The sequence below is a fragment of the Ciconia boyciana genome, chromosome 7 (genome assembly GCF_034638445.1).
Source record: "Ciconia boyciana chromosome 7, ASM3463844v1, whole genome shotgun sequence".
NCBI lineage: Eukaryota > Metazoa > Chordata > Aves > Ciconiiformes > Ciconiidae > Ciconia > Ciconia boyciana.
In genome coordinates, this window is record NC_132940.1 from 55,675,845 (window position 1) to 55,699,596 (window position 23,752).

The 23,752-nt window shown below is 44.4% G+C and overlaps 2 protein-coding genes across 19 annotated transcripts in view; one reads left to right on the forward strand and one right to left on the reverse strand.

Annotated features, from left to right (window-relative positions):
- LRCH3 (leucine rich repeats and calponin homology domain containing 3) overlaps positions 1–12,104 on the forward strand; it is a 70,956-nt gene extending 58,852 nt beyond the window's left edge. For 8 of the 13 annotated variants that reach the window (XM_072867291.1, XM_072867298.1, XM_072867295.1 and 5 more), the window contains 3 exons: positions 283–420; positions 2,623–2,700; positions 4,982–7,227. In XM_072867291.1, coding sequence (XP_072723392.1) covers positions 283–420; positions 2,623–2,700; positions 4,982–5,182 — 417 coding nt within the window. In that variant the 3' untranslated portion in view covers positions 5,183–7,227. The other 5 variants (XM_072867287.1, XM_072867296.1, XM_072867292.1 and 2 more) reach the window with 2 other exon arrangements.
- Positions 12,105–12,254: 150 nt separating this feature from the next.
- The window catches only part of IQCG (IQ motif containing G), a 31,956-nt gene continuing 20,458 nt past the window's right edge, over positions 12,255–23,752 (reverse strand). For 4 of the 6 annotated variants that reach the window (XM_072867537.1, XM_072867542.1, XM_072867540.1 and 1 more), the window contains 3 exons: positions 17,450–17,581; positions 16,113–16,214; positions 14,769–15,600 (listed from right to left, as the gene is read on the reverse strand). In XM_072867537.1, coding sequence (XP_072723638.1) covers positions 15,457–15,600; positions 16,113–16,214; positions 17,450–17,581 — 378 coding nt within the window. In that variant the 3' untranslated portion in view covers positions 14,769–15,456. Of the gene's footprint in view, positions 12,614–14,768; positions 15,601–16,112; positions 16,215–17,449; positions 17,582–23,752 lie in introns of those variants that run through there. The other 2 variants (XM_072867538.1, XM_072867541.1) reach the window with 2 other exon arrangements.

Sequence of the window (23,752 nt, forward strand, 5' to 3'; positions counted from 1 at the left end):
TTCCATTATGTTTTAATAATGGTTGTATTAGTCCCCTGTGCTGTACAATGAAAACTGTTCATTATTGAACTTAACTGCTCCCAGATTGTGGTCAGCTCTGGGCCACAGCAGTGCACAGAGCCTTCCTTGGTGTTACTCAGAAAACTGTTTAGAAGCGTCATGAGGATGGACAGAGAGTTGTAATGGAAGTGCTTCTGCCTCTTACAAAATGTTCCGCAGAATGAAACCGTTGGAGGAAACCAGCTCTTACTTTTTGTGTGTCCATGTTCCATTTTTCTACAGAATATAGAATCACGGTTGAAAGTGTCATTGCCCAGTGATCTTGGAGCAGCTCTCACCGATGGTGTTGTTCTGTGCCATTTAGCTAATCATGTGCGTCCCCGATCTGTTCCCAGCATTCATGTCCCCTCACCTGCTGTTGTAAGTATGTAATAATGATAGTATTTTATAGGTGTCCAAAATAACATCCAATAAAGTTCTGTAATCCAGACACATGCTAAATTCAGTATTCTCCTCTGTGAACATATGTGACAAAAAAACTCATCTGTTCTGTCTAAAGGTCTACAAGTTCATTAAAAGAAATTATATTTGGGGTTGTTTCATTTAAATGAACTTACTTTTAACACAGATTGTAAGAAAATGTTAACGGTAACTTGAAAACTAGTGAAATAAGAGACAGTTCAGCATGAAAACTGAAATAGGATATTTCAAAAGATCAAAAGGTCCAAGAAGTTCAGGAAAACAGATAGCAGGAAAATACAACATTGGCTACAACGTTTAGGATCCCACTACACAAGACAGAGAAAACAGGCACAGAAGCCAAGCTGATTCTTGTGTCCACAGCACTACAAATTCCTCTGCTTAGGAATTTTAGCAGAGTACACTAAAACTACTTGGAGAACAGCATCTCCTGGAACAAAACAAATCCAGTCATACCTTTGTGATACCAGGAAAAAAGGTGGTATATCCGGGGACTGTTGAGAGCAAGGAATGAAGAGCACAGAGAAGTTTGAAAATTTCTGAAGTTGTTTTTCTTACCCTGCCTAACTGCAGTGTTTCTGGAAAGCAATAAAGATGATATACTTCTGGGTGCATTACTGTCTATCATGTAGGGAAAGCACAGAATTAGAGAAAGGTCAAGAACTGTGATATAACAACAAATTATTTACCTAATATGTATTTGTGGAAGTCAGAAAGTTCAGTGAAAATATTTAGGGTCAGCTACTTAAAAGTAGTATGGAGAGGCAGATTGCTTGTTATGCACCTTTAAATTGTGTGAATAAGGAAAAAAACCCTGAAGATTGTTCCTGGGGCAAGTTGTTGAAACATGCATGTTGTGTTTACTTTTCCTTATTTTGGAGTCAGTCTTTGTGTTGGTTGGAACTTGAACTGGCACTTACAGGGCTGCTTACTGTATCATTGTGGTTCCTCTCCCTTGGACTTAATGTGAACAGGCAGATGTCCTCATTATTTTGAGAACGATTGAACTGGACACGCCAACATTTTAGGCAGATTGTGGAATCATTAAGAGAGAAGGCATACAGCCGCTATTCAGAAGACTTGCGTCATTGAGAATATCTTTTCAATGGCCTGGTTTTATGTGCCGTTGAATATTCTGTGTTAGGAATTAAATCATGGCTTTGTCATATAAATCCCAAGGAAGAGGCAGCCTTTAGTGGCACGGCTCCAGGAGCAGAAGAGGCATCATGTCATTCCTCAGTCACAATGTGATCTTTGTATTCCCTTCGTCCTTTGGGAGAAAGAAGTCAGCACTAGCCTTTAACCTGCTTTCTTGGTGGGGAAATATGGCACATTGAGGAGACAGAGCAGAAACCCCACCACTTATGGAAAAGTATTGAACCCACAGAGGCCGCTGCCTGCTGCTATGTAGACTGTGGGTAGCTTGTTCAAAGGAGCAGGAAACTTGTGTCTCTTTAACCAGAAAAGAATAAGCTTCCAGAATAGAAACAAGACAGAGCCTGTGCTGTGGTATGTCTGTGTAGAGGTGTGAAAGCTAACTGTAGAAAAAAGCTTACTTGAAAAATGCCAGTGAGTGCAATTCAAACACATCTGCAAGAGGCTTACAAGCAGCAAGCTTCATTTCCAGTTTTCTTCTGTTATTTTTTGGTTCATCTAGCCTTCATTTTTTTATCTCTTTGTTAATTGAAGTATGGTTTGATATTTATATATTTTTGTATTGTAGTAATCTAGAACAGACTCCAGATTGGTTTATATCATGAATTTTCTCTGAGCTCACAGCATGGAAGCCATGCATGTGTGTTTCATTCAAAATATATTTTTAAAATTATCATACTGTAGTCACTAAAAGTGTTAGTATAACACCTTGTATATAAATATTGCACAGCTTAGAATTGTCTTTTTTAACAAACATCCAGCACTCATAAATTAGCTTTTCATAAAATAGCTTTGAAATTTGGGCTTGCTTTTCTAAAGAAAAGCAAACTACAACAGAGCCTGCTTTGAATTAGAGAAGCTTATGTCAGTGCGGTATGTTTTTGGCAAAGACATTTACTAAGAGTTTTATTTAAATAAAAAATAAAGATCTTTTAAAATCCTGCCAATTAAGAACACTGTATGCCTGCCTCCTTTACTTCTTTGCAGCCTAAACTTACAATGGCAAAATGCAGACGAAATGTGGAGAATTTCTTGGAAGCTTGCAGAAGGATTGGAGTGCCTCAGGTACGTATTTCTACTACCCTGATACAATGTTTCAGGTGCAGTTTTGTATGATGCTTCAGAAAATAAAACCTTCTTTGAAAGGTTTGATAAAAACTAAATGATTAAAAGTTTAGAAGGTTCATGTATAAGCTGTGTCTTGCGGTATAGATCAGACTTACCTTGCGTTGTCTTCCAGAGCAAAATGAAGTCAGATATAGTTTATCAGAAGTCTGATTTACTTACTGCTGTGCCTCAAATTCATAGTAGCTGATGCAGTTCAAGTCTGCCTTTAGAATTGCAAGGTATTTCTATAAAAACAATTAAATTTTCTCAAGATTAGATATTTGACAGCTTAAAAGTGGGATAAAACTTGGATGATGTTTTGCATGTGTTATTTTTATCCCAAAGCTTTTTGTGTTCCTACAGAATAATTCTCTTACATGAACATCTTTACTGTCTTACCAACAAGTCACAGTATTATTGGCCTTTCTCTGATGGTAGCTATCTTTGCATAGATCCTAATTCTTTTGTTATGTACCAGTGGTAGAAGTCTATCCTCTGGTATTCCTTGTCCTCTTCTGAAACTTGGAAGAGCTGGGAGGTGGGAACATAGAAAATAGTTCATCGGAGTCCAGTTACCCTGTTTTATGCTGTCCTGTCCTTTTTCCACTGTGTCTTATTCAGCAGCTGTCTCAATACAAATAGTTTTGATACGTCATGTTTTTCTTAATTTTTCTTCTAGCGTATTAATTGATTTTGTTTCTTATCCTGCTAAGCATTAGTGTTTCTGTGGTAGGTGCTGTTTTCTTTCTTTTGTATTGTGAAAGGGAAAGGTAGACCCAGTGACTCATTTCCCAGCTATTTCTAAAAGCAATGTTCTCAAGTCAGTCATGCAGTATTTTCTGGTGTTTTCAGATAGCTTCACTTGCAGGCATTTGAGCCATTGGGATTTTAGGATAACATTTATTGAGCTGCCTGGCAATTTCACATGACTCAGTGGTGAATCGCGTTGGAACATGGTAGGGAGTTGTAAGTAACCATTAGTACTTTGAAATCCTGTGCTGTTTTGGTCCCCTAAGAAACTTCAGACTCTTACTCCCAGCAGAACTGTACAATATAAATTTGTCTGGGGCAAAATTGTTCAATTCCATCTCAGCTTCCCTATTTATAGCTCTCTCAAATATGAAGATGTAATTTTTATGGGATTGCATTACACTGAAATGACCCACATTTAAAAACAAACAAACAAAAAAGCCACTCAAGAAAAAGTCCCCTATAGACCCAGTCTGCTACATCTGCTACACCTACTGTCTAGGACCCTCCTGTTTTTCTCATATTTCTTGCTTTAATGTGAAAGAGTTCAAGGAGAGTGTCTCTGGGGAAACTTACTGAAATACCCCCGCTTGAACTCTAAAGTTGCTCTCGCATGTCTACATTAAATGTCTACTGAGATGTGAACGTGAGATATCTGTATGCAAGAATGGTGTGGCAGCCTAGTATATTTTTCTGGAAAAGATGCCTGCAGGTATTTCCTTTCATTTAAATTCTAATTACAAAAATAAAAGGCTTTCTGAAAGTATGGATCTATGTAGAAATACTTACCTTCTAAGAGGAAGGCTACTTTTAGAAAATGCTAATTACAGGCACCACAGTGGAGCAGCTATTTCTATAGGACTTTGCTAGTTAAAGCTCTTGCATCACAAGAAACTGACAGTTGAACAGATTTATATGTGCATCTAGATTTCACTGATTTACAGCAGTTACCTGTGTGAAAGAGGGGGAAAAGATACACAGTGGGAATCGTTACAGAACACTTAAACTCTAATTAGCAATAGCTATTTCTGCAGGATACTGCATTCAAGCATCAGTTACACATAAATAATCCCTTGTCCTACTGTTCTCATTAACTAAGATACATGTGGAGACTTAGCTTTGGTGAGTACTCAGTGCCAACAGCATCTTGGAAACCTGTAGCCTCTTCATTTCCCCTGGAGAAAAATGGTTTTCACTAAGGCATGTGTCAACTGCTATGTTTTTAACAGCAAAGAGTACTTACATGTTTAAGCTGTACAGGTGACAGGCACCTCACTGAACACTAAATGTTTGCATTAAGTGAGTTCTTTGCAATGGGAGTCTTGCAGATTCCTTGATGAGAATTAACCAGCTGTGATACGCTTCTCAAACATGTAGGTTATATCTGAGATGTCTGATGACTGACTGCTTCATGGTTGTTGCTATGGCTAACTGACTGACCTTTTTTTTTTCTGTCTGTTTTCCCTTCCTGCTCACACACTCTGGACAGGACAATCTTTGTTCCCCTTCTGACATTCTTCAGCTAAACCTCAGCGTTAAAAGAACAGTTGAGACTCTTCTTTCCCTGGGGACAGATTCAGAAGAACCCAGTCTTGTCTCCCTTTCCATTCAGCTCTGGGGCTTTGTGGTGTTTTACTGTACTCTAATGCTAACGCTCTGTATGTTCTATCGCTGGGCCTTTTTTCTCTAGCTGAAGGATAGTGTTGCTGCTTCCTCCCTCCATCACGCTGGTGCTTGGGAAAGGATTTTGGTTTTTGTCAAGACTGTGTGTATGAAGTGCTTTCTTTCCCACTGATGGGACAGAGGTGACAAGTACGATGTGTAAACACATTGGTGCACCCACACAACCATGTGTGACATAATTCACATTTGTATTTGCTGTGTCATATTTAGCAGATATAATGCTTTTACAAGGGAGGAAGTACTGCCCGTGGGCTAGAGCAAGGGACTGAGGTTAGTATGCATGCTATAGTCTGCTGACGAGTGGTGTAGTACTGGGAAAACTGCATTGTCAGTTTGTGCTTCAGTTTCCCCATCTGTATAATGGGAATTGCACCCACTTTGCTAAATTGCTTCAGGATTATCTGATGAAAAATGTTAAAGAATGCGAAGTATTTTTTCAACATCAGTGTTCTTGATCGGATCTCACAGTCTTAGGAGACATGGTCTGGTAAGTTTTGTCCACAGGACTTTGTTACTGATATTTTTTTTCTTATCCCCCATCCCTTATCCTGCTTGTGAGAACATTTGACTTCTCATATTTGTAGACTCTGGTGTATTACTTTGAGTCAGGATTTTTAAAATAACTGTCAGTGAATCCTGAGCTACTTGAGCTTCGTAACAGATCAAGCAGGAAATTTTCAGAAAATTGAGCTCTTCAACAGCTTTGAGAGAAACATTTTGTGGCACAGAAGGAAAAATCCTTAAGATTCTATCAGATGCCACAGAATGTCATAGCATTTTACTGTGCTCTGGATAAAACTTAAAAACTTCTTGAGTTGCCACTTGACTGTGGGTGCCCCAGCCCGTGCTTGTTTCATGCTTATTCCCTTCTTCCTCTTATCCTGTCACTTTCAGAAACCTTTGTATCATACAATTGCAGAAATATAAGTCCTGGCTGCACGATCACTCTTCACTGTTTTACAAAACTCAGGTAGTCTTCCATAAAGCTTCAAAGCTTTTCCTTCCCCAGGAAAAGCATCCTGGTGCTTTAATGCTTTAATGTCTCAGGGACACCTCAGAACTTCAGGGCACTCCCCATGTGATGTGTAAAAGACCGTGTCTCCTCAGAGTGTAGATTGACTCAGGGAACTCTGCTCAGAGACCAGTGACAGGTAAGTGTTAAGTAAAATGGCTGTTCCAAATGTGTTTTCAATAAATTTTTGTTATATCTGAAAATACAGTAAATGGCTTGTAAGCCCAGTTTAAGTGGTGTTAGCATTCCGACGTTAAGCTGGCAACAACTCTGAAGCACAGTTTAAGATACACAGGAGTTTAGTTGCAGATGTGGTCACTACCAGTAAAAATGTGTTACGTGTACATAGATCTCACAAGCTCTTGTAACATGAAGTGAGTATTTAACAAAGGAGCAAGTAGAGGAGTTGATGCCCTCTTTCCAAATCACACAAAGTGTTCTCTCCAAGCAAAACATTTTTGAGGAAAGAGGGGACCTTTGACAGGGGGAGATTGCTTTATTTTTAAATAAGCTATTTTTGCACTGCTTACTGGTATGAACTAAAATGAACTCAGTTCCTATGTTTCTTAACTTCTTCTAATGAACACTGTGATAAAAGCTGCAAGGGGTTTTACACTAACAGTGCCTTCCGGTTTTTAAATTTTGTTTGTCATGACTGTCTGTGGTATGGAGTCATTCCAAAGCTTTTCCCCTTATGTATTTGCATACATAAGAAAAAAGATAAGGCATATTTGCTCAAGTTTACAAGTATTTTCTCAAAAGCACACTTCTTTGAAAATAACATAAATTTTCTGGAAGAAAAATGTATTTCAGCCTGATCATATGGCTTACTGTGAGAATTTCAGTCTGGGTTCATTTGTTTTCTCTCTGCTCTGAGCTTTGCGGGAGGAGTGTTGGCTGCCACTGTTTATGCTGAAGGATTTCTTTAACATCAAAAATCAGTAAAGATTCAAAGAGTGGAGAAATGCAGGTTGCTGTGGAAATAACACATGAAAAATAATCTCTGTAGCTCTATAGGAGGGACACGCTTTGGTTATTTTCTACAGATACAGAGAACTGTTGGACATGTATCCTGACTGTTGTGGAGTGAGGATGGCCAGGATGTGCCAAGGACTTACGTAGGATGAGGCTTTAAATCCATCTTAGACTGAGAATAGCACAATTATTAATAAACACTTTGAAACCTCTTTTTGCATTTTGCGTATTACTCTTATTCCTTAGAATGATTTTGGAGGTAACCTGCTAAGCAGGTGTACTTCTGGAAGATAAATAATTGGTAGTGACTCGCACATAACATAGGATGGATATTTGCCTATAAATATACTATCGATTTCTCATTGCCTTGGACAGGAGAAATGGCATTTTCCACATTTATGATCAAGGTTATTTCAGTCATACATAGAAGCAAGTCTTTTTTTTTTTCTTCCATAAAACAACTTGTGCTTTCTGCTTTTTTTGTGCCTTCCAAGGAATTTTTGTAATGAGAGAGGTCAGCACATACATACAGACAGAAGGACTTCAGATGGGCAGTGTGTCTCATGAGATGAGAATTGCTTTTAAGTATGACATTTCCTCTTAGACCTGTTGCACAGTGTTTCCATAGCACACACTAGTATTTCATGCTCTGCTTTAAAGCAGGTCTTTCCTCACGTTTGAGAGCTAAACAGGCTTGCTACATGAGGACTCCCTCAAAAAGGCAGTTGTGTTTTGGAAAGGAAGCCATGGTTCCTTTCCTACTCTGTTGTAGCAAGGTCATCATGTTGAAGCAAAGCTTTCCCCTTCCTTAAGTTCATCTACTTTTGGTTTCATAAACTGCTGCCATTTCAGTGTGGGCAGAGATAGAGGACAATTTGCTATTCCCCACTTCTCCCACAATCCTTTTTCAAATTCTTATTTGTACAATTTTCTAATAAATAAACGCAAGGATTACCCCAAGGCCTCCTCCTTTGAGTAGTCATGTTCACGGTTCTTTAGTCACAAGCAGAAATTCCATTTCATAGCTGTGTGTGTGCTAGCTGTCCATAACATTTCATATTTCGGTCACCTTTTGCTTAATTTTTTTTTTCTTTTCAGTTGAGTGTTTTTCATCCATTTTGTTTTTGTCTTTGTTTTGTTCCCCATTCAGGAGCAATTATGTTTGCCTCTACATATTTTAGAAGAGAAGGGTTTGACACAGGTAGCTGTGACTGTCCAGGCGCTCCTGGAGCTGGCACCCCCAAAGCAGCAGCAACTTCACCACTTGTCTGCTGTGTAAAGATCTCCGGGACCTTTTGGGTTACCTTGGCTAAGCAGAAGGACGTGAAGACTTTACTGCCCATGCAGTGCATCCAAACACACAGAGCTCTGTTCTAAGGAAATGAGTTTCCGTGATTCCTGACAGGAATGTTTTACTTCATTTCTCCATTTTTTTGGAGATCACAACAGTTTCCAGTAACATTTTTATTATTAATATTTTTGCCCCTTATTTTAAAAAAAACAGTTCATTGGGAGGAGGGCAGGGAATTCCAGTGACTGGCTGTTGGAGCCAGCTGTAGAAACTGACCTTGTAGACTGAAGACATGGGTGTAGAGTTTGGAAAGCGATTCCTAGGGGAATTCATTTGTAAAAAAAGGATGTTGCTGCAGCAGGCACATGGGGAATGAAATTTCTTTCCTTCCCTGCAGAGTTCAAACAAAGGGAATTTCTTTGCCTCCAAAGAACAACAGCTATTTCTATTATATATATATATATATATATATATATATAAAAAAATTGCAACACATTCTTAACCTGCAGTGTTTGATAACAGGGTTGAACCTCATGCAGCTGTAACTTGTGTCGGCATGTCCTCATTACTTAAAATTTGAAGGGAAAAAAAATGGATTTTTTTTTTTTTTCCCCCCAAGGGAAAAAATACTTCATGTTTTCTCCACAAGAAACATTTTAGTAACGGATACTAAACCAGAACTGTTGAAATTGTATTAATCACATTAACATTTTTGCTGGGGTTCACTTTCTGTTTGGGTTTTAACATGTCTTTATCTGAAAATTTTTCCAACATCAGTGGAGGGAGATCTCCTACCTCCTCTCACCTCCCCTTCTACATGATCCCCATCATGTAGGGATGCGTTTGGTTACTCAGCAGTTTTGTCAAATGATGACCAGATGTCATCAAGAACCATGTGTGTATTTTCTCTGCAGTGTGAAGAATTACAGCCTGCCATGCTAATCATTAGAAACCCATTATCAAGTAAGATGTTTATTAGGGGCTGAAGCATCCTGTCATGCAGACATGCCAACTCTGGTGAGTGTCCCAGCCACTGAGAATTTATCATTTTAAGAACACAGTTACTGAATTTCTTCAGTAATTGGGCTGCATGTTGCCAATGCAGCAATCTATTGCAAAAGGTAGCTTCTATTTGTAGGTTTAACAAGTCTTTAATAAATAAAGCCTTTTATCATTGCAATTATGTGAAGATGCACTGGTTTTACAGAACTACCATTACTTCCTTCCTCTTTCCTTAACATAAAAATGGAAATTCAGTATACAGGAAGGGGAGAGGCAGCCGACAAGTTTTGCATTTTGCTGGAAAGTTGACCCCAAAGACTAGCTCTGTGTGCTCTGGTCCTAGTGACGAGGCCAAGCTCACTACCAGATCAGTTACAATAATTATTTTTTTCCCCACAAAAAAGACCTTGCAAAATCCAGTTCTCCACCCGTGCAGTTCCTTTGTTAGGTTTTGGCCAATTTAAAGCATCCCAGAATGTTACGCTACTAATACATGCTGCACAGCGTCCGAGACCAACTTCAGGCATCGGAGGTATTGCATCTGGGGATATATTTGAAGCAGAATACACCAAGAGGATTTCATGGGGATAAAGGAAGCAGAAGAAACGGGAACAGGCTAGCTAAAAGTCATTTTTGCTGAAGTAATCCAGCCATGGGAACACTGGCAAGGACTGGTCTTAGCTGGATTTTTTCCCCTTTTGATTTGCAGTTTTGTTTCCGCTCTGTTTTGCTTCATGTATTTCTTTCAAGACCCATTGCAGTGACTGTCAAATCCCTTATTTCACATAGTTATTCCAGTTGCTTCTTATTGGCATTGGCTGATCAGGTTGCAAGTGGAGAAGAACACCTGAAGGGTATTTAAAACTGCACAGCTGCAAAGAGAAAGCTTTTCATACTGGGTAAGCGTGTTGCCCTGAGCCCTGCAAGAAATGAAAATGCCAATAACTTGCAATACACATAGGAAGAGAGCACCTCCATACAGACGTACTTTCCTCCTTAAGTAGGTCTTGTGTTTCACTTAATTTCGCTTGCAAGGAGTGTTGGTAATTCTTAAAGGATTACATAAAAGTGTCTGAAGTCTCTGCTGTAGTTTGTTGAGCGGAAGATTCTGCTACTGGCAGCCAACAGCACAGACCACAGGTGTTTCTTGTATGTTTGTCTGCACATAATTTGAAAGAGGGGGGCACTGACTTCATCTTAGTTTTCAACATTAGGTCATTTGTATTGTTACAGGGGCATACTGACTTTTTAATAGCACACCCTTTGTGGACTATTTAAATATTCCCGTTTTAAGAAAAACATTCCCTTCATGGAATTGTGAGGGTGTGTTTTTTGTTCCAGTCCAGCTTCCAGCACTTAGGGAAAGTGAAACTTAACAGTATTCAGGTTGGTGGAAGTTTGACATTTCATTAATACTAGTTTTTAGGAATTAATGGGGTGGGGAGTTGAGCCTGAACTGCAAGAAATGGCCATTTCCTATTGTGTCTGGTTAACACAGCTACTCCTCTGTACGAGCGGTGCGTACGCACAGCAGCTGAGTTCACGTAAAGAGCAATGGTTGCGTGGCTGGGCAGGCGTTATGTCCCCAGTATCACTTACTTTGTTCTAAGCAACGGTTCACTCTGGCAGTTTCGGTGTACGTGGTCATGTTAGTTTGATGTTTGTAATGCTGTGTTTTCATGCTGGCAAACACTAAATCCTGACCAGATGTTTAGGACAAAAATCCAAACCTGAAGTTTCATCATATGGCTTATTTAATGTATCATACCAAAAACAACTTCAGTTCTGTTTTGCAAAATGGGTTGGGATTTTTCGGTGTATTTATGTGCAATTTTTGTTGTATCTCGTGAAAAGAATATTTTAAAGAAAACATGTATAAAATTCTATTTTGTGTGTTAAAGCAAAGAGGCAATTGTCTTTCCTCTCTGGGGCATTTGTGTTGGAGGATGGGGGAGGAATCCGTGTGAGTGTTTCGTGCTTGCTGGTGTTTACACGCTGACTCCATTGTGTCACCATCCTTCGTCAAACCATGTCGAGCACTGAGCGGCGTTTGGGGCTCAGCAAGGTTACACACTCGAGATCGAGCGGCACGGGCACTCGGGAGCCCCGATGGCACTGCGGTGGTTGGGGCAAAACAGCCGGGGTTTGGGTCTTCCCCCTTGTGAAGGGGGAGCCTCTCGTAAAGGCCCCGACCTCGGTGGCCTGCTTAAAGTAAATCAGAGAGGACTTTTTACAGTGCCGAGAACACCTCTGTTGTTCTTGGTAGTGACACAATGGCAAATGGTATTTTTACCCTTTTATGACTATAAATGGTTCTTTGAAAAAACGTTTTAGAAACAGAGGACTTTTAAGGTGAGTTTGGACATTAAAAAATTCTTTTGTATAGATATTGTGATGTTTTACAAAGCAATCTAATTTTGTTATTTCTGAAAACAGTGTAAACGTGTAATTAATAAAGGATTTTAAAGCTCCATCCCATGCTGTATGTCTGTAAATACATTCCATAATTTCTAAGTCTGTTACGTATAAATGTGTCTGAATATTGTATACTTTATTTTAAATTGCCTGTATCTGCCAGTAGTGTGAAATTCTAGCACATTGATAATATAAAAGGAAGCCATGGGTAATTTGAAATAAAGTTTTCAAACTTACATGAATTACAGTATTGTTCCTGCTGTTTTTCTGTTGCATCAATGAATGTCACATCCTCTGTGTCGGGTGTTTATTCCACTTTCCCATCGTCACAGTTGGCAGTTAACGGACCTGGTTTGTTTCTCTAGTTTTCATAGTTAACCAAGATAGAAAAATTCCAGCACTTTTACACACATTCTGCAGCCACATCAGAAGCTTTTTCTTCAGTATTTTTTTAACCTTCTCCAGACACTGAGAAGCAGCGATTTTGTACAGAATCCTTTGCTCCTCCCTCCCCACACCCTTTGGCTTTTCCCTTCTCAATGTAAAATGCACATTCTAGGTTTGGGGAGTTTGCTGCTGCCAGTGCTGGTGCTCCTTGCCGTTCTCGTCTTTTGGCTGGTTTTATCCTGTCTTGGGATCTGTAAAACTTGCACCCCTGCTTCATGCCCCTGCAGCATTTAAAAGGTTTGTTCTTATTAGCCGAAACGCTCGCTCCTCTTTTCTTCCCTCCTCATGGCTAGTTTCTATTATTTAAAAAAAAAAAAGTAAGGCCTAGAAATTGCCAGAGATCCACAGACCGACCCTACTTCGTACACACTGCATACCCCCGTCACGCTTTCCCTGCCCACCAAGCTGCGTCAGCGTCCTTTTTTGACGTCCTGGTGACACCGTCGGTCACTTGGGACAGCCCATTCCTGCCTTCGTCAGGGCTGCCCAACTCCCTCCAGGTGTTCATTTCCACCCCTCTGTCTAAAGCTTCCTCCTAACCAGCTTCTCAGTCTCCAGCCTTTCTTCTCCATTTACCTCCCTGGAAACCAGTTTCTCCAAAGGGCTTGTGATTTCTGGTTTTTCCCTGCGGAAAATAGCATGGATGTGCACTTCGATCCCATCTCTCCATAGCTGGAAAAAACGAGCAGTGCCAACCCTTGCACAGTTCCTCAGAACTACCGGGTTTTGGGACGCTGCTCTCCGCTCCCATCACTGGATGCGCTCAGCCTGTTTACTTGGCAGCTGTACAGCCAAGAAACAGAAATCCACTGCGGTTCCCGAGCGGGCAGGGTAAGGCTCGTCGGGAGAGCCGCACTGCTGGGATGGGCTGGTGCAGCGGAGGAGGCCGGGAGGAGCTGGACGGACGGATGGCAGCGTGGCTGTGGGCCCCATGCAAGAGCCTGCGGTTCTTACCTGGGAGGTGTAAGCTCACGGGGGTTCGGTCAGGTTAAAAACCTTTACGCCTGTCACAGTCACCCAGCAGCCAGGATGCTCGTGTTGGGACTGTAAGAGATTTTGGCACTCCCCACCTTACTAGGCTAGCTAAACACACTTCTTCTGTTGCCTTTTTTTTTTTATTATTTCATTTTTGACATAAGAAGTAGCCCTTCCCCTATACACACAGGCACGAAGCTTCCTGATTTTGGAAGCAGACTTTGCTGTGCCCATGCAATTTATGGTTTAGGGGTTGTTTTTATTTTTTCTCTTTGAGATAGCGGTCACTGAAATGGAAGTTTTGAATTATTTCATGATCCAGCGCAGTGTGTTTACTTCCTACTGGCTTGTTCGCTGCAGCTCCAGGGACTTGATGTATCCTAAAAACAAGTGCTGTTACACTGGCATCAGGAACTGGGGCTTGAAGGGGAGCCCAGCCGTGGCAGAATCCCTGGATGCAGAGCATTTTTCAGAATTATGTTCTATATTGTTCTCTGCTGAAAAGCAAGCAAAGCCCAGCTGATGCCATGCTTCAGATTTCAGTTGTTTGGTTGTATTACTAATGTGTGCCTAGAGTCTGATATAAACAGTGGAGATATACTGCTGCTCCGTGCTACCCCACTTTTTCCTTACCTCAAAACCCCTGAAGAGTTCATGATCAAACTTCATTCCTTCCACCCGAACATGTCACCTGTTAACACCCACCACGTACGGAAAATACTAGTGCTAAATGAAATGTGCCAAGTCAGCAGCACATGGAAAAGAGGAGTTAAAATTAGGAACGTAACTCCCACGGTTGCTCTGCGGTGCCTCCTGCAATAAGGAGCCGTGGTGCAGATCTGGGGTGAAGCACAGTCCTGGCTCGGCTCCTGCCAGCATGGGGCTGGAGCGATCCCTGTCTTACCCCTGCGTGGGGACCACGGAAAGCGAGTGAACGTGTTCACGGCGTCGGTACCAGTGCTGGAATGGGAATGTGTTTCCGTTTAAAGTAAGCAGCAGTGCTCCAGCAATAATACCGATACTTCTAACGCAAGTTTGTCTAGAGCGTCTAAATTTAAGTGCTCCCTTGACAGTTGACTCTGCCTGATAGTTGGGCACCAGCCCCTTCTCTCCTGTTCAGAGAGAGTTCTGAGCCAAAGGCTCTCTGCTCATGGTTTCAGTCATCTCACTTGAACTTTAGAGCTTTTGGCACAGGTCAGCTTGGACACGAGGACGTTTGGATGGGGCCGGCGCGGGCTGGTCACAAAATGCACAGCAGACTCGGTATGGTTTGAGCTCACTCTCCCGCGTGGGCGTGTCAGAAACCAGCCAGCTCAACCGCAGGGCTAATTTTGCTTTGTGCACAGACCTGCATGTGATCAACAGTCGTGTCAGGAGAGAGGGCTCCCTTCTTGGTTAAAAAAGCAGCACGCTGCTCCCCAGCAGCTTCGCTCCCTGCCTGCTGCCTCATCTCACTGCGCAGAGACAGTGGCCAGGGTGGTGGATACGGCTGTGATGGATCAGCTCCTGTAGGCAGCGCGGCCGGCTGTCTTTTTCCGTTGTTCCTTCCCTCGGTCGGGAGGTATTTGGAGCTATTCTGTCTATGCGCTGACATTTTGTAGGACTGTGGGAATGGAAACCTGCATGCTTTGACTGCCCTTGTGTTTACACTGCAAACTGTCAGCGGTTTTCTCCCTGCCAACCTAATGCTGGCACTGGCGGCAGGGAGAGTGCTGCTTGGGCCCAGATGTGGGTGACTTGGCCTCCCTGCCTTACTCAGAGCCACAGCAAACACCAGCGCTCCAGCCACGGCCAGTGCTTTGGGGTCTGCAGAGGGGGTTCTCGGTGGAGCGCATCCCATGCAGGTGAGTTACTGGGCTGTTAACAGGATTACCTCCCGCTAGCTGTCCTGTTTCCCATAAAGCACTTTGGGGAATTATAGCATTTCTCACTGCTTTGATGCAGTTCCCCTGTCTACTGAAGAAACAGTGTCTCTGCTGTACAAGGGCAGCTTCAAGATCTTAAGAGTTACTGCAGCTTCACCTTAACTGTGTCTGTCATGAACTGTGTTCTCCAGAATAGTCTGAGCTCTGTGACATGGTTTATTTTGTCCTGTCAGACAGACAGACTGCAGTGCCCTGCCCAGCAACAGTGCTGGAGCATGTCTGTGGCCAGGTTTCTTTACTTATCGTGTCTTTTTCTTTGCTCCAGATTTTCCCTTTTTCCCTTTTTCTTTCTGCTTCGATAGCTGTTTCTCCCGAATCTTCCTGAGAGCCTGGTAGGGGCCAAGGTTTCTGCGGACCATTGTACCTCTCCACCAGGCCTGCAGCTGGAAGCAGGAGAGAGAGAGAGGTCTTAGGGGGAATCACTTGCTGGGGTACCTGGTACAGCTCAATGGCCAGAGCGTCTCCGCTGCGCTCCCCAGCTGCAGGAGGGAACCCCTGGCCCACGCAGCAGCAGCTGGGCCTATGCTGGTTATGCTGAAGCTATCCACGTCCGTGCTGAGGGCATCTGTTGCTGGTGGCAAGGGGATGAGCAGGGGAACTGCCCCATGACCCTCCCCGTATCACCCGCGCAGTGGGGCTGGTGTGATGAGCACGGCCCCCCATAATTCGAGGAGACTGGCTTCTCCCCTTTCGCCCCCTTCTCAAACCTGCAGCTAGCTGCTGGCTTTGTGTCTGCCCCAGAAGAAAGGGACAGGCTTTATCTGCCCTTTGCTTGTGCCGCCCCACACCAGCCAACTTTCTCAGGCCATTTTCTGCCTGAACAAAGCCTGTGGTGCAAATGATTAACTCCCAACTGCTGATGGAACAGCACTGCCTCAGCTTTGCTCCCCTTTACCTTCAGGATGCTCTTCAGCTCCAGGGCATCCTGCTCTAGTTGTCTTCTTTTGGCCTCCTTTTCCACCCGGTCACTGATGATGGTTTCCTCGAACATCTGGCACTGCAAGATACCACAGGGGTGGCAACAGCCACATGAGAAACACATCCCCTAAACCGTAGGGCCAGCCTTCCAGGCTCACTCTGCCCAGCAGCTTGCCAGGGCAGGGCTCACCTGGACCCTGGCGCAAGGAGTCTTCTCCTCTGCCTGCCTGCGGGTCTCATCCTTGCTACACGCTTTTCAGAGCCCAGCCGGGGCTGCTCTGGCCCGTGGGTCACAGTGCAGGTCCCCACCCTGTGCACCAAGGAGCTCCCTGGCAGCCCAAGGGTAATGTGTAAGCGTAGAGTTTCCTCCCCCACCTCCTTTATTTGATCTTTCCTGAATCCAGATGGCAAATGTTGCTCATTACCACCATCAGTCCTAAGGCACTGAGAGCTGCTGCCAAAGTGAAACCTCTCACGGCCTGGGTGTAATTAACCCTCTGATCCTGTGCTGTAAAATGGCTGTCTGATGGCGTCTCAGGCAACAGATGGTGGTGGGAAGGACCCGTGCTCCCCCAGGCGAGGCAGCAGATGAGGTACAAACACACTTGGGACGCTGAGATGACAGTGTACGGAGTGAAAAATGAGCCCACAAGGAGGGAAACGTCCAACTCGGTCCCATCGTCTCAGACCCAGTGACAGTAAGGAATGATTACAAGTTAATTCCTTCTGGCTTTAAAACACCCCTTTTTCTAGACACTTCTCTCTGCCCTGTGTTTCCTGCTCTGTGCCTGCATAGCTGTGATCAGCGCACGGCAGGTAACCAAGAAACCAATGTGGAGCAGGAATGGTTTTAACTGGAATCAGTTCCCTTATAACAGCGCTGTGCAGCTGTGAATGTGCATCTGCAGGAAGGGATGGAGCTGCCTTTTCCAGTCCCAGCCTGGCATACCCAGATGTTGCTAGAAGGAGCAGATTTGTTCAGACTAAGGCAACAAATAAGGTGAGGCATATTGATGGGATGGAACGGTGTCTTTGCCCTTCACAAAGGCTGTCAGTAGCTCTCTGATTACTTGCTGATATTTGAAAATAGCTGTAGGGGAAAGATCATCAACCCCGCTTGATGTCACAGGTGGCAAATAGAAGATGACTACTCGGTCCCTGCCTTCCCAGGACCAGTGCTTATAATCGCACCCTACACCTCAAGATTACTGATTTTTTTTTTCCATGGTCTTGGTTCCTTATCTGAACGAGAGTAGGAAAAAGCCAGGATGCAGTTTTGCATGGCTGAGCACTGAGATGCTGCTGATGTCCTACCTCCTTGGCAAGTCTCTGCAGCGTTTCCAAGTTGTTTGCCTTTGATGCTTTTAGGGCATCCAGTTCTTCATCTTTAGCATCTGTGTCATTTTCATACTTGTCTGCCCAGTATTCCAGCTTCTCTTCCACCATCTGCATGAGGATAGAGGGGTGCTTAGCATGGTACAAAGAGCGTACAGGGGAAAGGTTTGCTACTGTTATCTGACTCTCAGGATGGTGGTAAGAGTCCCGTAAATTTTACATGTCCATTGTTTCCTTCTCATCTAAGCCTTGAAAGGATCAAACACCTAGGACTAGTGATGAATAACTGGTGGCTTGCAGGCCCCTCGCTGGGGGTTCACCATGGAAGCCGCAGCACTGGACTGGGGATGAAGAGAGACGGTTGCGCTTTCAGAGGTGCATGAAGAATGGAGAAGCACTGGGGGGGTATTTTTGTGGACAGTCAATCCTGGTGAAGTAAGTGACAACCAGAAGCCATTCTTTGTGCGTATACAGAGGGAGGGGGGTTTCAGAACCAGAATTTGACAGTGAGAAAGCTTTTATTCTTTGCCTGACTCCCTGCCCACTTTCTGGATTAAACTCAGCGCAGCAGGAATAAGGTCCCAGGGGACAGCACTTCACGCTATTTCAGGTTGTGAACTTGGCTTTGTCTCGCTCGTGAATAGGAGGGCAGGTGTTGCTGAAACAGTCATCCAGATGACTTCCTCCCATTCACGAATAACTTCTCCATAGCAACAACCATGATTGCTTGCAAGGAAAAATAATCTGAGGAAAAGCATCAATCTCATTACGGCGTCACAGCTGGACACACAAGAGAGATGGGGGGCATGGTCATCCTCTTCTCTGTGGGCCCCTATAAAGCCACCAGCTGCTGTCTGAGTACAGAGAGGCTTGCACTTTGCCTCCTGGTAGAGGTCAAATAGGCTGCAGCTTGTACATGGAAAGTCCCCTCACTATGAAGTGTTGATCAGACTAAGGTTCTGGGGCATGGAGGACACTATTTAATTGCTTTCAAGATACAGCACTTTCTTGCACTCAAATTACATTTTTTAAAGTTTATCATCTCCTATTAGATTTCGTACTGGCGGTGATGTTAGGTACCCTGCAGTACTACAGGTCATACGGTTTGTGAGATGCTTTCTAGTGTTATTCACTGTAATGGGCACTGCTGTTGATGATAGCAGAGCTATCTGAGAGCTCTCCAGAGCTCTGAACCTCTGGATCAACAGCACAGGGACATTCATGGTTGTTTGCTGCTGAAAATAGGTACAATAATTGTGAGTTAGCAACTATCCAACCCTGGTTCTTCCTCAGATTAAGACAAGGTGTTGTGGTTTAGCCCCAGTCGGCAATTAAGTACCACACAGCCGCTCGCTCACCCTCCCCCCCCGCCCCGGTGGGATGGGGGAGAGAATCGGAAGAGCAAAAGTAAGAAAACTCATGGGTTGAGATAAGAACAGTTTAATAATTGGAACAAAAAATAATAATAATAAATTGTAATGAGAAGGAAAACAACAAGAGAGCAAAACGCAAGGGAAAAAAAACGGTGATACAACCGCTCACCACCTGCCGACTGACACCCAGCCCGTCCCCGAGCAGCGACTGCTGCCCCCCGGCCAGCTCCCCCCAGTTTATATACTGGGCATGATGTCGTATGGTATGGAATAGCCCTTTGGCCAGTTTGGATCAACTATCCCGGCTGTGCCCCCTCCCAGCTTCTTGTGCACCTGGCAGAGCAGGGGAAGCTGAAAAGTCCTTGACCAGTGTAAACACTGCTTAGCAACAGCCAAAACATCAGCGTGTTATCAATATTATTCTCATATGAAAATCCAAAGCACAGCACTGTACCAGCTACTAGGAAGAAAATTCACTCTATCCCAGCTGAAACCAGGACACCATCCACCCCTTATTCTATACCATCTATATCACGCCCAGGTTCTGCCCTTTCCAATACCTCCCAGTTAATCACCACCACTTTTCCTGTCTTTTGATGTATACACACAGATACCATTCCCTATGTCTATGGGCCATCCCTCTAAAATGTCCGTTGAGTTCATTTAGTCCCTGACTTTGGGCTCCATCTGTCATAACAGTCTTTCAGGGCAGGAGAGATGGTGTGTGGTGTTGGACTGTGCGTGCTGAAGTCAGTTCTGGTTCCATCACTGCTGCACTTTGCTTGGTTTCATCAAAGTTCATTCTTCATTAATCTGGGTGATTCTTACTGAAATACCATTGATAGGGTGTATAGTAACCATAAAAGTGATGACATACAGTATTATATAGCTATTAACATCATACCATTTAGTTCATTGGCTATTCTCACCCAAAATCAAATTCCCTTGAGGTACACAGCGGACTTCCCTATCCTTTCGCATTACCCACCAAGTGCACCCAGGTCCTTGAGCAAAAGCAATCCCACGAATGGGCTTGCCTTTGCCCGAGGCAGGGGTTAGGGTTAGGGTTCAGGCCACGATAGTCTACTGTTCGTCTCCACTCTCCATTAGACTTTTGCACTGGCCATTTAGGACTGTTAAAAGGTGAATGAGCCTTACTGATCACTCCTTGGCTCTCCAGTCGATGAATCAGTTTATGGATGGGAATCAGGGAGTCTCGTTTGGTGCGATATTGCCTCCGGTGCACTGTTGTGGTAGCGATTGGCACCTGTTGTTCTTCAACCCTCAGCAACCCCACAACAGAAGGGTTCTCTGAGAGACCAGGCAAGGTGGACAGCTGTTTAATTTCCTCCGTCTCCAAGGCTGCTATACCAAGAGCCCACCGGTACCCTTTTGGGTCCTTGAAATACCCTCTCCTGAGGTAGTCTATGCCAAGGATGCACGGAGCCTCTGGGCCAGTCCCAATGGGGTGCTTTTGCCACTCATTCCCAGGTAGGCTCACTTCGGCCTCCAATGCAGTCAGCTGTTGGGATCCCCCTGTCACTCCAGAACTACAGATGGGTTCTGCCCCTGTACAGCTTGATGGCATTAGGGTACACTGTGCACCGGTATCTACAAGAGCCTTATACTCCTGTGGGTCTGATGTGCCAGGCCATCGAATCCACACAGTCCAGTAAACCCGGTTGTCCCTTTCCTCCACCTGGCTGGAGGCAGGGCCCCCCTAGTCCTGATCATAATATTCGTTATCCATCTCTTGTACATACGACTGAGGAGCTCCTTCATTAAAATCAGGAGTAAGATCATCCCTTTTACTCTGTCTGGGGAACTGCCCACTGGAAACTGCAGCAGCAATTTTCCTGGAAGAACCCCCTTTGGTGATTGTTTTTCCTTGCAACTCATGTACCCGCGCCTCTAGGTTCGAGGTAGGTTTTCCATCCCACTTCCTCATGTCCTCTCCGTGGTCACACAGGTAAAACCATAGGGTGCCCCGTGGTGTGTACCCTCTGTATCCTCTCTCTTGAGCAGAGGAACGCTGTCTCCTAATAGCTGAGATACTGGTCTGTACAGGTGGAAAGTAGGACCTATCTTCTTTGAATCGCTGGACCTCCCGGGACAGTTTCTCCACAGCCGAGACAAGGGAGGAAGAGAGACTTTCTTCGTATTCCCGGAGCTGACTAGCTGCTTCATTCACTGTTGGACCCTCTCTGTCTTTCCAGGTCAGTATTGCCAGTGAGTTGGCACATGACGACGGTGCGTTCCATACCAACTTCCGCCACATGGGTCGTGTGCACTGGACCTCATCTGGATCTTTGGGTAACCGCTTATTGTCCAGGTCACCATAAATCACCTCCAACACGGCTAATTCCCTCAGGTACTGGATACCTTTCTCCATGGTGGTCCATTTCCCGGGGCGATATACAACATCTTCCTTGAAGGGATATCTTTCCTTCATAGCTGACAGGAGTCGCCTCCAGAGGCTGCGGGCTGGTGCCCCTTTTCCAATCGCTTTGTCAATGCCCCCTTCCCTAGAAAGGGATCCCAGCTGCTTGGCTTCCTTACCCTCTAGTTCCAGGCTACTGGCCCCGTTATCCCAGCATCGGAGCAGCCAGGTGACAACGTGCTCGCCTGGACGACGGCTGAAATCTTTTCGCATATCTCGCAGCTCACTCAGGGATAGGGATCGGGTGGTTTCCGTCTCATCCACAAGTTCTTCCTCTTCCTCTCCTTGTGATGGCCCTGGTCTTTCATCTTCCCTTTCTAAATGAGCTGACCTTCGCTTCCAGGATTTGTTCTTGTGTCTAGGGGAGACTGATACTGACACGGGTTGGTTCCCTGGTTGAACCACATTATCCGTTTCAGTGGGGCTGGAGTGACCACAGTGCCTGTGGCAGGGGGGGCTGGAATAGCCGCAGTGCCTGTCGCAGGGGGGGCTGGAATAGCCACAGTGCCTGTCGCAGGGGGGGGCTGGAATAGCCACAGTGCCTGTCGCAGGGGGGGCTGGAGTGACCGCAGTGCCCGTCGCAGGGGGGGCTGGAGTGACCGCAGTGCCCGTCGCAGGGGGGGCTGGAGTGACCGCAGTGCCCGTCGCAGGGGGGGCTGGAGTGACCACAGTGCCTGTCATTTTGTCACCAGATCCTTGAGGGTTGTGAATAGTGTTGAACAGGGCTCGGTAGGCATGGGCCAGGCCCCAGCACATTGCAGTGATTTGTGTCTCCCTAGAATTGCCAGGGTGACAACATACTTTTTCCAAATATTCTACTAATTTTTCTGGATTCTGCACTTGTTCAGGGGTGAAGTTCCAAAACACTGGAGGTGCCCACCGTCCTAGGCATTTGCCCATGCTATCCCACACACCCTGCCACTCGTAACTATCCGGCCTTGTGGCAGATCTCTGGATGATATTCTTAAATTGCTTACTAATCTTGGACAAAATTGAAATAGTATTCCCAAGCAATACCAATAGAAGTATCTTAACTACCCAAGGATGTTTAAGATACTGAAAAGTTATTGTAACAAAGGAGGAAACATTGTAGAAGAAAGTAGCAAAGGTGCCATTCTGCATTTCCTCCATAAAAAACCTCTCAGAGGAAGAAGTATAATTGCTAATTGTCTCCATAAGGTGGTACCCGACATACAGTAATGGTTTCAGTACAGCACTTAGATACCAAAATAAACCCAAGGTCACTGTTTTAATAACAAATCTCACAGGCAAAACATCACCAATTAAAGCAGAGCACAGCAAACTGCAAAAACCAACACCGATCTTTAACGTGTACAGCAAAAAAATGAGCATGGTGCAGATCAGGTAAACCAGTATTGAGAACAGATGAATCAATATTGTGGCCCGCAACTACTAACAGATCTAAATTCCTTAATACGCTCTGGTTAATCTGTTATTATCTCAAACCCTTCTTGCCCCACGTTGGGCACCAAAAAGGACTGTCGTGGTTTAGCCCCAGTCGGCAATTAAGTACCACACAGCCGCTCGCTCACCCTCCCCCCCCGCCCCGGTGGGATGGGGGAGAGAATCGGAAGAGCAAAAGTAAGAAAACTCGTGGGCTGAGATAAGAACAGTTTAATAATTGGAACAAAAAATAATAATAATAAATTGTAATGAGAAGGAAAACAACAAGAGAGCAAGAGAGGAACAAAACGCAAGGGAAAAAAAACAGTGATACAACCGCTCACCACCCGCCGACCGACACCCAGCCCGTCCCCGAGCAGCGACCGCTGCCCCCCGGCCAGCTCCCCCCAGTTTATATACTGGGCATGACGTCGTATGGTATGGAATAGCCCTTTGGCCAGTTTGGATCAACTATCCCGGCTGTGCCCCCTCCCAGCTTCTTGTGCACCTGGCAGAGCAGGGGAAGCTGAAAAGTCCTTGACCAGTGTAAACATCACTTAGCAACAGCCAAAACATCAGCGTGTTATCAATATTATTCTCATATGAAAATCCAAAGCACAGCACTGTACCAGCTACTAGGAAGAAAATTCACTCTATCCCAGCTGAAACCAGGACACAAGGCAAAACTGGGCTCGCAGTTTGTGTCATTTCCTTCTTAGGGCCCCCTCTGTGCAACACTTGGGTCTGTGAAACTGCTGCCCTCACTTTGTGCAGTAGCATTCTTCACGGAGCCACTGGGAGCTCCAGCTACTGCCAAGGAAGGTCTAAATAAAGTTCCAATTAGCTGAATACAACTATCTGAGGGAGGAAAAATTCATGACACCTGAATAAACAATGCCAACCATTACATGAACTGTAATTTTAAGGAAATGTATCCAAATGTAGCAAATCACAAGCCTGGGAGAGCTGGGTTAATTAAGACTTGAGGATAAGTAGTCATTCAAACAGCAGCAATCATGAACCTGGTAAATTTGATGGAGCAATAACTGATTTTCTTTAGGCACT